The sequence below is a fragment of the Excalfactoria chinensis genome, chromosome 7 (assembly GCF_039878825.1).
Source record: "Excalfactoria chinensis isolate bCotChi1 chromosome 7, bCotChi1.hap2, whole genome shotgun sequence".
NCBI classification, from domain to species: Eukaryota; Metazoa; Chordata; class Aves; order Galliformes; family Phasianidae; genus Excalfactoria; species Excalfactoria chinensis.
Window position 1 is genome coordinate 17,184,970 of NC_092831.1, and position 18,429 is coordinate 17,203,398.

The 18,429-nt window shown below is 36.7% G+C and overlaps 1 protein-coding gene across 1 annotated transcript in view; it reads left to right on the forward strand.

Moving 5' to 3' along the window:
- LOC140254879 (uncharacterized) overlaps positions 1-18,429 on the forward strand; it is a 29,867-nt gene that overhangs the window by 8,908 nt on the left and 2,530 nt on the right. Inside the window, exons 11-32 of the mRNA XM_072341983.1 lie at positions 199-267; positions 612-680; positions 1,863-1,931; positions 4,245-4,313; positions 4,732-4,800; positions 4,892-4,960; positions 6,132-6,200; positions 6,514-6,585; positions 7,479-7,547; positions 8,298-8,369; positions 9,278-9,346; positions 9,747-9,815; positions 10,980-11,048; positions 12,120-12,188; positions 12,859-12,927; positions 14,235-14,303; positions 14,969-15,037; positions 15,834-15,914; positions 16,550-16,585; positions 16,897-16,933; positions 17,065-17,622; positions 18,127-18,368. Of these exons, the coding sequence (XP_072198084.1) occupies positions 199-267; positions 612-680; positions 1,863-1,931; positions 4,245-4,313; positions 4,732-4,800; positions 4,892-4,960; positions 6,132-6,200; positions 6,514-6,585; positions 7,479-7,547; positions 8,298-8,369; positions 9,278-9,346; positions 9,747-9,815; positions 10,980-11,048; positions 12,120-12,188; positions 12,859-12,927; positions 14,235-14,303; positions 14,969-15,037; positions 15,834-15,914; positions 16,550-16,585; positions 16,897-16,933; positions 17,065-17,622; positions 18,127-18,368 (2,133 nt within the window). The remainder of the gene's footprint in view (positions 1-198; positions 268-611; positions 681-1,862; positions 1,932-4,244; positions 4,314-4,731; positions 4,801-4,891; positions 4,961-6,131; positions 6,201-6,513; positions 6,586-7,478; positions 7,548-8,297; positions 8,370-9,277; positions 9,347-9,746; positions 9,816-10,979; positions 11,049-12,119; positions 12,189-12,858; positions 12,928-14,234; positions 14,304-14,968; positions 15,038-15,833; positions 15,915-16,549; positions 16,586-16,896; positions 16,934-17,064; positions 17,623-18,126; positions 18,369-18,429) is intronic.

Sequence of the window (18,429 nt, forward strand, 5' to 3'; positions counted from 1 at the left end):
AACAAAGTATTTGGTTATTTCTGGTTGGTACAGAAAATAGCTATGCTCTTAATAAAAGGAATTTTGAATAATGAAAAAGAGAAGATAAATGAGAAGTGTAAGATTATACCAATGAATTGAAATTCCAGATATACAAAAAAGAAATTTCAAAATCTGTTCTTTTACAACAAACTGATTATTTTTCCATCCTTTTGATAGGGTGAAAGAGGTCTCCCTGGGCCACCTGGCTTACCTGGAGAGACAGGAATAGGACTGCCAGGCCCAAAGGTACAAACATGTTTTTTCTTCCATATTATGTATTTTATAGGCTGAGAACAAAAGCTGAGACAGCTGAGATAATATACTTTATGGTATGTGAGAAACTTCAAGCCCCAAAATATATTTTTTCCAGTTAATACTGTAAATGGAGAATGTGATTGTCCTCTAATGCTGCAAAATGCTCCAGCTCAGTGTCTGTTGGGCTGTGCAAGTCTGAAGATGCTCAGACCTTCTCTGCCACTCGTATATTCAACAGCACCATATTTGCAAGTACAGAATATCTGATGAGTATTTTTGTGCTACACATACAAATTCCTAAACAAGGTATTTTCAAAATATGTTTTTGTTTGAAGGGTGATGCTGGTTTGACAGGAAGACCAGGCCCTGTTGGCCCACCTGGAGTAGGTGAGCCAGGAATTCTGGTATGTCTGTTTCTTATTTGGAGAGGGGGAAGTGGGAAAGAAAGGGAGACTTATCTGTGCTTTTGTAAATAAGATATATATATATATATATATACATACATATGTTGACATTCATTTCTTTAACTAGCTCTACAATATTTAGTATTCTATCTGACTTTCAGTTTCCTCAGTAAACTGGAGATGTTTTCAATTCCTTGACTTCTCTAATAATCTAAGTTTCCGAACAATGTAAAAGTAACACCTTATGCAATGCCAAACAAACATTCCATGTTGTATATCTTTCTGACTCTTTTCACTAATAGTACAGAGTAAAGAGCTGCTTTCCAGGGAAGGAGCAGTCTGTGATGTGCACCTTTGTTAGCCACAACATCTATTTTTAATGTGATAAGAAAAACTGTTTTTTGAAAGTTTGCATTTTTAAGAAAATTTACCTGTGAATATGTTTGTCACAAAAAGTGTTCTTTTTATGGTTGAATGTCATGCAATTAGCTTTACCTGAAAACAAGGCATAGTTCTAAAGCTGCATACAGAACAATTTTCAAGCCTATTTATACTACAGAGTAAACCAAGCCCAACCTACTGCCATTCTGTGATGTATATGCAATCTCAAGGAGCAAAACAGATGCAGGAAAGCATTGTGAAACAGGCTGAATATATGCAAGTTGAGAGTTTTCATTTAAAAAGTTTGATTGTCTTATTTGCCCCTTGTGCTTCTATGAGATCTGCTTTCAGAAAGAGAAAAAGCATGCTATTGTTCTCTTCACTGATTGCCATTAAATCTCTGTATTGTGATAGGTTTTCTTCAGTTTCATTCAGCATGGACTTTAATGTAGTTCTCATTCTCTCATGATTATACTGGTACATTAATAAGGATTAGTAACAATTTGGAAACTAAATTAAAGTGGAGGGAGTAAAAACTTCAGAAATATAAGGAAAAGGAATCGCTGCTACATACGGTGCGATTAAAAGTAACCAGAGAAGTAATACTGTCAGCCTTGTTATTGCTGCAGGCCAAAATGCTCATCAGTGATTCACTGTGAATATCACTATATTATTTCAACAGGTTATAACTACATACAGACATCTAAAGACATGCTTATAACCTACAATGACACAGAATGTGCTGCTGTTGATTTGACTGATTAATGCATATTTTGGACCATCTTATACTTATGTTAACAGGGGCCTCCAGGACCACAAGGTGTTCAAGGAGAACGAGGTTTACCAGGAGAAGGGCTTCCAGGAGCAAAGGTACTGCAGTGGAAGTGTTCTAATAGCAAAACATCATCATTACTTGAGCACATGCCAAAATGAGTTCACAGCAGACAAGAGAACCTGATAAATTAGCTTTTAAATAATAATAAAACATAGCTGCAGTTAATTCAGTAAAATATCAGAGAATTCAGATGGTCAGAACAGAATATCTAGGGAAAGATAGCTTCTGGGACCTCTAAAACTGTTATTTAATTCCCCTGACACTTTATTTGCAGAACGAAAGCCAGGAAAGAAGCTGTAATTGTAAAAGAGCCTCTAGTCTGTGTCTTAACATGAACTATTATAAAAATGGTTCCCTAGATGAAAATTATGCCCTTTTGTTGTTGCTTTTTTTTTTATGTACAGGGACCCTTGCTCTCACTAATGACAGGCTACTAATCTTAATAAGTACCTCAGCCACTGGCTTCTGTATTTTATCAAATGGCTGAATTCAGCTTGTGGGTGAAACTCTGTCTTGGCTGTCATTTTGTCTTTTTGTTACAAGTGACACAGCTGTTCCAAAACAGATACTTTCCAAGGCCTTGTATGTGGCTTTGACTTGAGTAATCTGCTTCAAATTTAGCTGACTTCTAACTGTTTTCCCAGGAAATGCACTGGTTAAGTGTTCATTGTAGTAAAAAAAAAAAACAAAAACAAAAAAAACCTAAAGTAGTAGACTTTAATATGTTGTACAAAAGCCTCCTAGTGGGCTTCTTAACACCTCACTGTATGATGGTTAGTTCTTATATTTTAAACATAGTTTTAAGTGCTATGCGATACAGCTTCAACCCTACAAAGCAAAGAGTTCCTTGCTCCCATACATCTACGCTATAGGTACACTCATTTTTATTCATCCACCAGAGATTTTTTGGTTGGGAAAACAATAACAAATTTGTTTTATAGATGGAGGCATCTATTGTTCCTTTACTAAGAATCTTACCATTTTTGCTTTGCACAATACTGTACTCAGCTGGGTTAAAATCTGACTGCTGCTAGCATCATTCTCTCTTAAAATATGCAGTATTTATTGTATTATGGATTATGTAAGCTACCTAGCCTCACTGTTGATGGCTTATTTTCACTTAACAGGTCTTATCCATGAAAACAGAAAGAAATTGAAGAAAGTGTGTTCAGAAATCACTGTATTGCCACTGCAATATCAATTCATGTGGGCAGAAATAGTGCAACTAACAAGTAGCACACAGTAACAGTGCGCAGTGAAAACAATTATGAAATAATGTGTAATCTTACTGAAACTATTGAGCACTTGAGACAAACAGAATAAATTAGCCTAAGGGGAATTCTGCCAGTTTTACTGGAACACTTGATTTGGCAAAAAAAAACTTGTTCTTTTTACTGCCAAATCTGACCTGAAGACAAGCATGTATCAACAGAGTCTATACACGTATTTCTAATTCTGTCAGTGTATGCCAAGTATGTCAGATCTACAGTTTTCAATGTATTTTAGGCAGGTGATTTCTTAATCTAAAACAAATTGTACATTTGCTTTCTTTCAGCAGAGTATTTTTGCTAAAAACTTGCAACACAGTTCAGTGAAATGAAAAATATAAGCAAGTGTTCCAAACCACCAGGTTTAAGAATGTTCTTTTAAGCAAAAGTTCATGTGATATTTTTCAGTCAAAGGTAAAAAAAGGTTGAAACTGGTTGTAAGGGAGAGGAAAAAGCCCATCTGTGGAATAACTTCATTGCCTTGAGTGATTGAGGCAATCTGCACAAGCTAGCAATCTGTACATGTTTTATTAACAGAAATTAAAGAAATCACTTTTTTCCTTATTAATAATCTATATTTTCCTAAAGACTGCTGAACTGTAAATGAATGTTTAAAAACAATGATATTTATAAATGCATTTCTATGATAACATGACTTGGTCTTGTCTTTATTCTGGAAAAATTCTTAGTAACAGCTAGATCTTCACTCTCACACTTTAATGAGAACAATCCATGAGATAAATCAGTAGGAATTGGTTTAGCCTCAGAACTCAGTCCTGCTGACACTTAAGTCAGCTGTGATTTTGACATTGATTTGAAGGGAAGCAGGACAGGACCCAGAACAATCAAAGTGAGCAAAAAGGTTTTAAAAGAGAAAAAAGCTTGTTCGGCTCTTTATCAATAATTTCAAACAGCAGAGCACGCTCATTTAAAAAGACAATCTCTTTGGTATCCTAGAAAACAGATCCAGGAACTTCTGGTCCTCATTTCAATTTTTGAGATGACAGAGTATTGTCTCTAGTTACTTCAAAGAGAACAGCTGTGTGTTTCTATAGCTAACATGTTATTTTTTTCATGTAGGGAGACCGTGGTTTTGATGGACCAAAAGGCCCTCGTGGACTTCCAGGTATCAGCATAAAAGGTGAAAAGGTGAGTAATACATCAAGGGATTAGCAAAGTGCCAGTGAATCTGCACAATACAACCTTGATACTCACTACAAACAGTGCAGTGAGGCAAGTCAGTCAAAGAAGACAACAAGGTATTTTTGTTAACAAATTTATGCTCAGAAACTTCTCCCAGCATCTTTAAATGTCTTCGTATTAAAATAAAAGAATTAACAAAAAGCTGATTCTGTGGGAACGTTAAGGTTTAGAATGGGGGGGGAAAAATGACTATCAGTTGTTAGCAGCAACAGAACCAGGAGGGAATAGGTGCATATATTTAAGATATAAGGTCACATCCTCAGCTTTGATGGTTTAAGGAGATGTTAAGTCAACATGACTAGCATGGGAGCTATCCCAGATTATTTCTGTATCTTTATACAACTAACCAGCTGCACTTTGTTAGGGTGAATTTGGTCCACCTGGTTTACCAGGACCAATAGGATTACCTGGAATTGGAATTCAAGGAGAGAAGGTATGGTCTTCAGTTTGCCCTCACTCCACAGCTAAATGTCTAATAACAGAATATGCTTTATTTTTAGTAATTAATTAGATAATATTTTCAGGGAGTGGAAGGCCCCAAAGGACCTCCGGGCTCTAGAGGGCTACCAGGACAGGGACTACCTGGATCAAAGGTTAGAGGATTTTATGAAGTAAAAAGTCTTTCTCGTGTTCTCTGTATAAGAAATGGTCTGTCTCTATCTATATGCTTGTTCAAGGGCTCAACATCTGAATTAGTTGCAGGAAATTATTTTCTTTATTAAAGTTATTAAACTGTAAAGCAGTTCTGACTCCACTGAAAAGTCCTGATGAACCTATGGCTTAGCTCTCTTTTTATGCTTTGTCTCAGCTCGTCACAAATACTAGTTATAAATATTAGTTACCTTTAGAGGTAACTAATATCAGCCAATAAGCTATACTTTTTCTGGTATTTTTCCACAGCAAAGGAGGCCTGATCTGGTCTTGAAATTTCATCATGTTGTAGGCAGGTGCAGTAAATCAATTCTGAAACGTTGAAAATAAACTTGAAATAAAAGAATACCAACATTTCAAGACTATCTTTTATTCTCAGTGCAGTGTTTATTTTCCAGAAAAACAAATAAAAAAAAATGCATAGCTTACAGATTAGCTGCCTTGTTAATTCTGCTGCCTGTTTTCTCGCCCGATTTTGTGAATTTACTGTTTCTAGTAGTCAAGAATGGTCCAAGATAGAATGGTGACTACCACTGCTGAAGGAGAACTGTCACAGTAATCTAACCTTGATTAATTTGCACAATCCAGAATTCTTAATAGAAGGGTTTAACCTTAGTGTTTTGAATGGAGGTTTAGAGTGATTTTTCTGAAAAGAAGCATCATCAGATGATGTTCTGAATGCTTGCAGGCTGTTCAAGAACAGTACAGAGAACTAAAGGTACAAAGTGAGTCAAAGGTTCACACCAGGTAGAGCATTTTGGAGCATCAGAGAGCATTTCCTTTTACACCTGAAATGATTACACAGGGATGTTTTACTACTGGTACAAAGAATGAGAATAGTGAACTGCTTGAAGAGCTCAGATATGCTGTTGAATTGTTAGTGGGAAACATTGTTGATGTATAATTACAGATTTACATCATTAATCATTTCTACCTGCAACTTTTTGGTGACAGCTCAAAAGGTGCCCAGGGATCTTGAGATTTTTAATCTTTGTGATCATGTTCTTAAATTACACTACAGGTAATATCATGCTATTATTTTCTTTAAATATAATCAACCAGAAATTTGCTTTTGTATTTTTTTGTTACAAAGCTCTTAATTTCTACTTAAAGGGTGAACAAGGCTTGCCAGGAGAGACTGGAGTGCCAGGAGAAAGAGGTATTGGAGAGCCTGGTTCTAAGGTATATTATTAATAGATGAATTTATTCATTTGGGTTTGAGAATTTGTGCTTCTTGAGTGTCCTTTCTGTAGACATATAAAAATAAGTCTAGAAATAAACTGTTGAACAATTAGACATTTCTTTCCTTTTTTTTAATAAATGAGAGTTGTCATTATAAAGAAAAAAACTACAAGACTTGAGTTCATATGCATAAACAGTTCCTATATATACATATACAGTTCAGTAGCCTTTCTAAAAAAAAAAAAATAATAAAATAGATTTACTTGATTTGGAGTCTGCATTTAATAGAAAGACTTACTTTTATTGATGTCAGGGTGAGCCAGGCCTTTCAGGATTGGCAGGTTTGCCTGGCCTTCCAGGAGAAGATGGAGCCCCTGGACAAAAGGTTGGTTCATTTCTGTCTGCAGCCCACCTGCTTCCCTTTGTGCATTCTTACTCTTTGCTCTATGCTGATATCCAAACCTAGAAGAGAAGATCTTCATGGACTAGGGGAAAAGTAGCACATTTAAAAAAACAAAACAAACAAACAAACAAAAAAAAACCAAACACCATGTTTTCTAGGGAAACTTTTCTAATTTTGGGGATGTTGGTGGTTGTGTAATCTTATTTACAGATGGCTTTTTTCAATTCACTAAATTCCCTGCTTATAAGACTGCTAAAATGGCTACAGGCAACATTTAGTAGCTTTCTGATGATGAATAGAAAACTCCACGTGTTTTTAATTATGTACTCAGTGTGTTCTGTCATTGTATGGGAACTGTTGAGCTGAACCACTGATTGATCACCTGCGGCAAACACCAAGTCAGCCTAGGAGGCACAGGCAAAGGCAATTCGGTGTGTGACCAGAAGGGGTGGAACCTGGTTCCACCCTTCCTAGACCCTATTTAAGGGCTGACTTCCACTAGGTAGGGTCTTTCCAGAGATCCCTCCTTGGTGGAGAATTTCATCGTGAGCCTAAATCTTTGGATATGGGTGAGCATTCCTTCTCTTCTTGTTCCTTTGTTATCTCACTACAATACTCTTTCCAACTGTACTTTGTTGACTGTACAGTTAATAATTAGGAAATATGCTACTTCATGCATTTCCACACAGACTTTTACAGTAGTTACTTCTGAATATGGGAAGAAAATTCTGAGCCCACTGAATCAGTGGGAGTTGTTCCAATGACTTTAAGAAGCCTGTGATTTTTAACAAGCTTATTCAAGTAATTATTGAGTTGACCTTGCACTGTTATCTGTGTAGTTTTCTGAGATAGTGCTTTTTTTTTTTTCATTCCAGGGTGAACCAGGATTACCTGGTCTTAGAGGTCCTGAAGGTGTTCCAGGTGTTGGAATACAGGGTGAAAAGGTAAGAATGCCTTATTAAAGTAAACACTCTAAAAGGAGACATTCTAAAGCTCCAGGAATAGGCTTAGCTGGATCTTCTCTTCTTTGGTCCAATGTAAGTAATTAAATAAATCTCAAGAAATAGGTTAATAATTGTTTGTAGAGATGTTGAGCTGTGGAGTTGGTTTCAGCCTGAAACAACAACTTTTAAAATAATGAAGTTAATAAAATACCATGCAGAACATACTACTTTTTTTTTTTTTTTTAAAGCTAGTTAGCAATTAACAAAGTTTACACTATGTATTCTTGTCTTTTTCTGACTGAAACCATTAACTGATAAGTTAGAGAGGGTGTTGTGGCCTTTTTTTTTTTTTTTTTTTAAATGCAAAAAGATACCTTTGAGTAAATGATCTTCTGTTTTGGTTAGTTTTCTTGAACAATATTTTTAATTACTCAATTTTTCAGCTGCAAGAGTATATATGATCTTTAAGACTTTTGGGTTTTGTTTTTTTTGTTGTTGTTGTTGATTGCTTTTTGTTTTTGTAGTATTCATGGGTAACTCAGTTAATTCCAGATGGAATCTATTTGGTTTTAATTTTAAAAGTCCCAAACTGGACAATTATTGAGCAGAATTAACTGGCTTGCTAATGAAAGCTATGGGAAGAACCTACGTGCAACAGCTGCAGTATAGCACTTCGCCATGTTTCATTGATATTTACAATTAATTTCAGATAACACAATATTTTGGTATGTATGACATCTGTTTCTGTAGGGAGATCAAGGCCAGAGAGGAATACGTGGATTAACAGGACCAGCAGGAGTGCCTGGGCCTGCAGGAGCTAAAGTATGTTCATTATCACACTGTGTGTGTGAAACAGCCCTCCAGAACTTTATCCTAGATTTCAGAAACAACCTGCATGAAATGAACTTAACTCTTAAAAAATAGCTTTCAAAAAATCCCATGTTCAGTTAAGGTTTTCCTACGCAAGACACAGCACAGTCATTATAAACATCCAGAAGTGTATTTAAAAAAACTTTGCATTTACCATGTTGCTTCCTTTGGAAGGGAAGAAATGAATTGAAAAAAGTTAGAGGATACTAATAGTGCCATTCTGTGCTGAAATATTTGGGAAAACAGTACAGTGTCTGGCATATACAACTTCATTTTCCCTTACACTGGTCAGACTCATGGCTGATATTCTTTTACCAATTTGTAGTTTGAATTCTCACTAAAAGTGAGAGAAAGGCTACTCTAAGTTTATCTTCCAGTTTCTTATTAAGTCTTTTGCTATTAATTCATACAACAGAGAATATTTCCGTATTAAGAGAAAAAAAAAAAAATAATCAAAAGAGGTAATAAATTCCAAATAGCCCCATCAGTGTAAAAAATCTGTTGTAACAAGAAATAATACATTTATTTTTTTTCCTCATATTAATACACAGCTGGACAGGAGGCTTTTAGTGCTGAATGTGCTGGGCCAAGTCTAGAATATACTAAGAAAATGGTTTCTAGTAATACATATTTATTCAGGGACTGAGAGGAATGTCATTTCCATTGAGAAATCAGAACTGTACTGATTATCAGTTCTTCAATGGTTAGATTTCACTTCACACGGAATATAAATAAAACATTAAAACTTCTGACAGAGTTTGAATTAAATATGCACAGATGTTTTCTCAGAGAGATCCCTGTGCTACTTTCAGGGAATAAAAAAAACCAACGTTGTTTTCACTCTCAATCCTTCACTGCAGGGAGAGCCTGGTGTACCAGGTCGTCTTGGAATGCCAGGCCCTCCAGGAAGAGCTGTGCCTGGACCAAAGGTAATATCTTCCTATTATTTCTAAATTCTAGTACTTTTTAAAGTGTGAAAACTGTGTAAAGTAGGCCGTACTACTATTCATGTAAATAATTTCAGCCTTAAGAGGTTAAATAAAACTTATTTCCTATCAGTTATGGATTGTATCTGTTTTAGTTAACACCATGGCTTGGTATTAACTGTTTGCCAACTTGAAGTGTAGGCTATGTGTGCTCTTGTCTTTGTCTTTGAGAGACTTAGTATGAAAATACTTTTACTTCTGCTTTTAGCATTTATCTTACATACGTGCATTCATATATTTTTATATACAGTGTTTTAATAACAAAATAATAATAAAAAAACAGCAATCACTAGTTGGTGGTTAATAGCATATGCAGCTATGGTACATCTTTTCTTCATTGCAGGGTGACATTGGCCCACCTGGTCTTGCTGGACCAATTGGAGAACCAGGTCTTGGGCTGCCTGGGGCAAAGGTAGCTCCTAAATTGATTAACTCATTTCTGATAGATCTGCAGAATAATGCAAGATTTCAGTGAAGCAACAGCATATCAGCAAAAGTGGTCAAGTGTTATGCAATGCTTACTGAAAATATTGTACTACATTGCTGTGGTATAAGGATTTGCAGAGTCAGATTACCATGGAGAGTCAATCTTTCAGACTCTATGAATCATAAGCTTTCAGATGGCAGAGAACCATGTTTTTAATTTACAGTGAGTGAATACAGCGAGAACACATAATTTATGTGCTCACAACTGCTTATCTGTTAAACACAGCTGATTTTTCTGAGCAGGTTTTAGATAAACTGCTCCATTTCTAATTATGGCAAGGTATAATATGTAGGTTCCAAACATATCTCAGAACATGAGCCAATCCAGTCATGTGAGAAGAGATTTCTTAAGTAGTGAAAGAACATGAGAGTAGCTAATCTCTAAGGACTTCTCTCTGGTGCTTATGTAGTACTTTCTCAGTGTTAAAATCTAACTTTTCATCATCCTTTAAACTAAGCAAATTTGACAATATTCTTGAGTATTGTCCCTGTCCTCTGTTCTCTGACTGATCTTAAGCCCTCAAAACTTTAATTTTGGCTACACTCAGCATTCTTCCACTAATAAGTTCCTCACTGTTTGCTATCAGTATTAGTGCTTTTGCTTCACTGTCTGCATGGGCATTTTCTTGGCATTGTTATGCATACTCATATTTTGGGCAGCTGCAGAGACAAACACAGTCATCCACCCATATCATCCATTCAGGTTCAGCTCAGAGCAGCTTTCAGCTGTCTGTCAAGATGGGTTTGTTCATTCAAAACTAGAATAATGGTAATTGTAACAAGATAATGCAACTGAATCCGTTCCTTTTTAAGTGTAAATCATAGTAATAGCAGACAGATCTAAGAAAAAGATTACTGACTTAAAAATGAAAGGTATCACATTTCCTTAGAGCTATTAAACATTCTAGTTTTAATCTGGTATCATGTAGTACTGACAACCTACAATAATAATTTACAGTAACAAACACACACATAGGTAGATAAAAATCAACTTACAGTATCTCTGACAAAGAAATTTCATGCTCCTGGAGTATTTCCTGCTAGCAGCTGCTTTGGCAGTCATCTCATCCATTTTTCCTGTTTTCATCAGGGTGATCGAGGCCCTCCAGGACTCCCAGGGCCCTATGGGCCAAAAGGAGATGGTTACCCTGGTCCACCTGTAAGTTTACAGATGATTCTTTTTAACGTGAATTGGGAACAAATAGATAAAACAAAGTGATTGGTCTCTACGGTTGATGTGCCAGGAAAGATTTGTTTGTATTTTAGGCTCTTCAACTGTGGTAATGCATTTTAGCATGGAGGGAAAAAGAAATTTTCTGCTGTCTAAGACCTTACATGTCCCTTACTCCTCTTGATTATACAATGCAAAATATTCCAATAGGAGAAATTTTTTTTTTTATAATATTACTGAGGTTTCAATCAGTTCCTTCAAAATCTTAATGTAGGTTACTGTCTTCTGCCCAGCCACCCAGAATTTTAAGCCCAAACAGAAGAATATAGCCCAGCTGAACAGCTGTGTCCACAGACACGAGTATGAACTCCAGGTGACCCATCAATCTTCCAGAACCACTGAAAAAGCAGCTACTATCCAGAGCCAAATGAGCAATCTGTCCTCAGTTCTATTCATTGGGCTGCTGAGGGTGGCACAAGGAACTGGTGACTTACGTTACAGCCCTTTACATTAGTCTGTACTGGTAGATAAGAAAAATGCATGCAGAAAGGATACAAAGAGGAAAAAGCTCTGTTCTTCTCCATTAAGAGAACACATGTATGCAGCACTGGCCCCACATAGCCTGTTCCACCAGCCCTGGCTTTGTCATGCTGGTTAGAGTCAGGGGAGTTTGGTTACATACTAGCATTGATTTGTGCTGAAGACAACTGTATAAATGCATACAAACATTAGGAGTAAAAATTAATGAACATCAAAGCGGAAATTTGAAGCTGAAGCATTTATATGTCTTGACATTTTAGTGCAATCCAATCCTGTAACTGCTTTTGCACTAGGTGCTCTGGATCAGACTCCTGACACATGCTGGTCTCTTGCTTGACATGGAACACACATACGACCACCACTGACAACTTTTGGCTTATTTGAGTGGAATTTAACCACAAAACACAGTGACCCTACAGAGTCAATATATTCAGGATACAAGCCATATTGTTAACAAATGAATGCAGTTAACACAGCTTGAAATTAAATTAATATTCTATCACTACATACAATTTTCAGGGCTTGCCAGGCCTTCCTGGGTTTCCTGGTGAGCAAGGCCCTGATGGAGTTGGACTACCAGGACCTAAGGTACAGATCTTAACTGCAAGGAAAGTAAATGCATGCATATATTCCATGTACATATAGTTCCTACCCATAGATCACAGGTAGATAATCTTTTTCATACAGCTTTAATTTACTGACAAGGTAAAGGTAGATACCATAGAAGATCTTCAAGCTTCAGTTCAAAACTTGTCTTGATGCTGATTGCAGGCTTACTTGAATGCAGGTAATTATTAATAGATTGACTGAAGCTAGTTAAACACACCTAATTGTCTCTTAAAAGACTAAACATATTTTTTCACTCTCATCAGTCTAACTGTCTGAAGGCACTAACAAGAAAAGCACTCCAAAGCTGTACCAGCATGAATACAGAGTCTGACAGGCAGGAAAGCTAGAAGATTATTGCTGACTTGCAGAAATTGGAGTTTATTTTGTGATATAGGAATTGTAGTGCCTCTCTAACTATTGCATAACTGACTGTGTATGTCTTTATATGTTCGGACCACTAGCTGCTGTTAAACGCCAATATCCCCTTATTCTGCCTGCAGTATTCATAGTTTAGCACTGTTTATACTTACAATGATCTGTTCAATAATTTTCCTCACCTTGTCCAATTTGAGTACAGCAGATGCTAATAATTCTAGAGATAAATCAAACTTTATATTCACTACTTATTTTTTAAAGTATCCATTTTCAGGGTGATCTTGGTAGCAGAGGACCGATTGGTCTCCCAGGTCCACCAGGAGAAGGTCTGCCAGGACCAAAAGTAAGCCATTTAAACACTTTTATCTTTTCTAGAAAATAAAAATACAGTATAAAAATATGTAATCATGCATACAGATATGTATGTTTTGTCTTCACACTACACTAGAAACAAGTTATCCCATAGATAACTAAGAAATAGTAAGAAAGTGTCTTCATTTTGTATAGGATCAGAAACATTTCTGCCAACCACCCTTAAGCCACTGTCCTTTTCCTACTGCAGAAGAGAAATTATAGGGTGATAATCTTGCAGCAAAATATTTAGCTCCAATTTGGTAGCAAACATTTCTTGTAGTGTTTGTCCTGACCTAGGATTACTGGTCTGGCAAGCACTTAATCAGTGCCTGTCCTATTTTTAAAGCTACAGGCAGATTGCTGAGCTATTCTAGAATTCTTCCCATCATTTTTTTTTTTCCCCACTCAAAGTAAATCAATAATATTCTAATGTAAATGTGATTAGAATGTACACCATGAAAAATGCCTGGGAATGAACAATTTTCCTTACAGAATGGATTTTTTTTGCTTCCACAGCTCAACTTCAGAAGTCTATTAATACAAGAGCTGTTTCTAAATATGAACATTACTGTAAAAGAACAAAGCCATGACAGAATTAAGGATTTTGCAACATCATAATGTGTCACACGTATAGTGTGTCTTTGTTCCCCACACATGACTAGGTGCATGGCTAAGCAATAGGAAAGCACAAATCCCACCTCTATTTCACTATACAAATGATCCTTACAAATGGAAGAAACTGAGAGTTTCACACAAGGATGCTAGAACAGCAGCATGGGTATAAAATTAATACTGTACCGTCTGTTTTCCTATGAAAAACTTAAACTGTAATTTTTCTAGAGATCTTTTATAAACCAGCTTGTACATTAGCAGCAAGAGATCTACAGTGCCACGTTCTTATGTGCATCTGCAAGTCTTATTGCGTAAGCTTAGTGGTGATGAATGATACCATAGCATTTAGGAAATAACAAACCTCCCCTAAATCTTAATTCAATCCCCTGTGTCCCACCAACACAATCTGTTCTTCAGTACAATATTCATCTCTGTCAGCAAGGTGATTTAAATTCACTGGCTACGAAGTCCTGAGTGACTTTTTTTTTTGAAGTATTAACTGGGTTTGGATAATATGATAAAGGATGAAAAAAAGTTGTCAGCCAGAGCAGTCTTATCCTCCCTACTTTCAAAAAGATATTAAATGTGGAAGGGGACTGACAAGAAATTAGGCAGTCATACAGAAATATATTGTGTGTCTTCATTATGAGTGGTGAATTTAACACTTGCAGGGTTTCGTTCTAGGGAGCCACAGGACGCCCAGGGCTGCCTGGCCCTTTGGGACCTCCGGGTGAAGGCATTCAAGGAATTAAGGTAAGATGACTCTGCTGAGTGTTCGATCTGACCATCACAGTATTAAGGAATTAAGAAACAAACCTCACATTCTTGTTTCTTACATTATAAGAGAGCCAGAAGCTGGACAATGAGAAAGTTAATAGGAACATCTACAAATTATGTTCTGTATCTGCTGCTGTTAACAACAAAAAGCCCAAGAGTTTATGAGCTGAGGGAGGAGGAATTTTCAGAGAAAGATGGAATCACAGAATGAGACAAAGTGAAAAATAATGTTCCCTCTTTCCCAGTCTCTCATGCTCTTGAAATAGGTGCATGAATTGCCACCTACAGTAGAAGTATATTCTTTATCCTGGACCTGGGTGTAATATTCTATTTTCCCCATAATTTGTGCTTTAACACAAAATGTAAAAGAGATGCAAGAGACAGAAGAAAGGAGGAACAAGAAGGAATAAAGTAGGTTGGAAAGAGGGAACAAGAGAATTAGATAACAAGCAGTTTTCAAATATAATTTTAGAGTAAACATACTATGGAAGTGTTTGAGAAATATAGGTAAGCTGTTACTGTGCCTCAGGTGTGTCAAGATAGTTGTTAAAATGCAGTTGAAACACTCTGCTTAAACATTCAAAATTAATGCATTATGAATGACTACAAAGGGTTAACATCACTACCTGGATTATCATTAGGGGGAACCAGGAATTCAAGGAATGCCAGGACCACGAGGCCCCCCTGGAGAAGGGCTATTGGGACAGAAGGTATGATATCGAAATTAGAGAGAATGCCCGAGACCTGAGCCAACATACTACAATGACTGAAGATGTGAATTCTTTGATAAGGGGATCAGGATTGAACGAAACTTCAACTGTTCACATGATCCTTTTAATATTTAACAGCAGCATCTCTCTTTGCGTTGCATATTTTGATATCATGAGGTTTATCTTCTAGTGCAGTTAGAAATACAGATATTGTTTTTAACACTGTTGCCTTTATCCACAGTTATACACAATTTCAGGGGTCCATCAGTACTAAAAGGAAGGTGTGTCAAAATCAGTTTCTGGATGGGATTGCATCAGTTCATAAAGAATATGCAAATTCCCACAGCCTAGCAGAAATCAAATCAAAGGCACTATTTCCTTTGTTTGCTGTTCTGAGCACCTTTCCTAGGCCAAAAGGTTTCTCAGAATGTTTCCATCACCTAATCTAAATACTACCTGGTCCCTTCTCAGTTTCCCTACTGTTTATCTTAGTTTCCTCAAACACATTCACTTCTATCATGCAGTATTCCAAGAAACATCCCTCTCTCCATGTATTTGTTGTTTGGGATGTTTCATTTTTCAAACTGCTTGAGCTGTATTTCTCCACAAGTATAGTTACTAGTACAAGTTATTCACAAAATTCACAGATACTGATTAATTTAAACAGTCTCTAATGAAGATTTCTAACTCTTGCCAGAAGCTGAAGGTGAATTCAAGAAAGGCAGCTAGAAATAAATGTGAGAAATGTAATAAAAATTGATTTAGACTTTGTCTGCTTACCTACATGACTTCCAAGGGAGATCGAGGAGCAACAGGTGAAAAGGGGAAAAAAGGAGAAAAGGGATATGTGGGTGATCCTGGTTTATCTGGAGAACCTGTGAGTAATTCAGTTTTATCACATCTATTTTCTTAAACTGCTTAATACTAAAGCTGGTGTGTGTTTTTCTTGCTACTTAACTACTCATAATCTGAAATGCTTAAGAAACTGGAAATATGAAGATGTTTAAAGGTATAAGGAAGACCTTTTTTGTGCGGGTACCCCAATTTCAAGGCAGATGTGGGTTCCTTCTCAAGACAGGGAGAGCTAACAGTCCTGCTGTAAGAAGACAGGACCACGCAGTCCTATTACTTGGCTAGCAAGTAACGGTAGATCAGACTTACCATCAAAGCTGATGAGTAGACATAGGAAGGGAAACTTTTAATTTCTACTGGCTTCCAAAGGCTGGAAAACAAAATGCACTCTTCTGCTCTGGCACTTGCATACTATTCCATATATTAAACTGAAAATCAGTGGTTCAACAGGTGACTTGAGGTCATCCACTACCAATGAAAGCTTTGACACCTTAAAAGGTTGCGGGTATGGTGGGTACAAGCCCAGTATCACAGGAAAACTATTTCTTCTAGCAAAAGTTCTTAGTAGCTAAGTATTATGTTAATGATGGTACCAATGAAGTCATATTTTGAATTACAGTGTTACTAATTGCATAGCTTAATTAATGATCATTGTTACAGGGCAAAACTGGACCAAAGGGAGAGCAGGGTCTAACAGTAAGTGAATTCCGTTATTTAAAACCTGTTAGGATGCGATTGTAAACAAAATACAAGGTAGTATCAGTTGAAATCCCACGTAAACTATTCTGGAAAGTGTTTTCTGGCAGTAATATAGAAAGAAACCACTGAAGGGCTTCTGGCTTTTTCTCATCTACTTCATGCTGATAAGGAATTTAAAATTCCTGATAGTGTCACATCTTCTGCACCTTCGTGTACAGTGAGCAAACAAACACTGCGGAAGTGTCGACTTTTATATGTCATTTGCAAGAGACAAATGGTAAAATATTTTTAATTTTTTTCATATCCAGAGAGAAGATATAATTAAATTAATTAAAGAGATATGTGGTAAGTATGTAGGAAAACTTTTAATTTCAGATCCTGCTTTTCTTCATAGAATTTACATTTTCTTCCTTTTGCAGAAGAACACCCACTATTCACTGTGCTCACTCTGTGGTTTGTTTTTTTTCTCTTTTCAGGTTGTGGTATTAAATGTAAAGAAATTCCTATGGAGCTTGTGTTTGTGATTGACAGCTCTGAGAGCGTGGGACCAGAGAATTTTGAGATTATCAAAGACTTTGTAACTGCATTAGTAGACAGAGTAACTGTAGGCAGAAATGCTACCAGAATTGGCCTTGTACTGTACAGTTTAGAAGTTCAGCTAGAATTTGGTCTCAACAAGCATACAACACAACAGGATGTTAAGCAAGCAATCAGAAAAATGCAGTACATGGGAGAGGGCACTTACACAGGAACTGCTATCCGTAAAGCAACCCAGGAAGGGTTTTTAGGTGCTCGAACAGGAGTGCGAAAAGTAGCTATTGTGCTCACCGATGGTCAAGCGGACAAGAGAGAAGCAGCGAAACTGGATGTTGTTGTTCGAGAGGCCCACGCAGCAAACATTGAAATGTATGCAATAGGAATTGTAAATACTTCCGATCCAACACAAGCTGAGTTTGTGCATGAACTAAATCTGATCGCTTCAGATCCAGACACAGAACATATGTATCTCATTGATGACTTCAATACTCTCCCAGGTGTGTTCATTGCAGTTTTATTCTGTATTATATCTGATGGCTCTCAGAATAGAGGGAATAAATGCATTATGTTTGTGCTAGTTACATTTTGAAATGATCAGGGTTATTTACAAGGTAAAAATTATAAGAACCTAGAGATGAAGGTTGCCTTCTTTAAAGGAGTTGTGATATAAGCCATGATATGAAAGAGAACATGCTGTGCCAACCAAAGGTGTCACCTACAGGCTACAAAAGCAGTTGTTTAAACTGGCTTCCTGAGAGCAGGGATTGCACATGCACTGTAGACCTGCTAGAGTGGAAATGTGTATCACATAGAGAGCGTACAGGCTGGTAAATCTGTGATAATAAAAAATATAGTTCAGGGAGCCTGAAGTGATCTTAGATACATATAAATAACCCAAAGGTGTACTGGATTACATGTGCATTATTCATGTGTGTAAAGAACCCAAATTTGAAAAATCCATTGAATTTCTTAGTATGACTTTTTTAATTTCTTTTGAACAGCTCTGGAGTCCAAGTTAGTCAACCAGTTTTGTGAAGATGAGCATGGTACCTTAATTTACAATCGTAACAGAAATGTTGCAAGAGTAAGTGGCCCATCTTTCCATTCAGTATCTTCAAGTCCTTCACATTACATGCTTCAGAACAACAATATTAATGGACAGGCACTGTCAGCACAGACACCTGGGCTATCTACAATAGAAAGTCCTCTGGGTCTTGATGATCTTCCTCAGCCATTGGTTCTGGTATGAAAATTCCGCATGTTTTATGAATGTTTTCTATTCCCTTCTCTGTTGCCTGATTAAA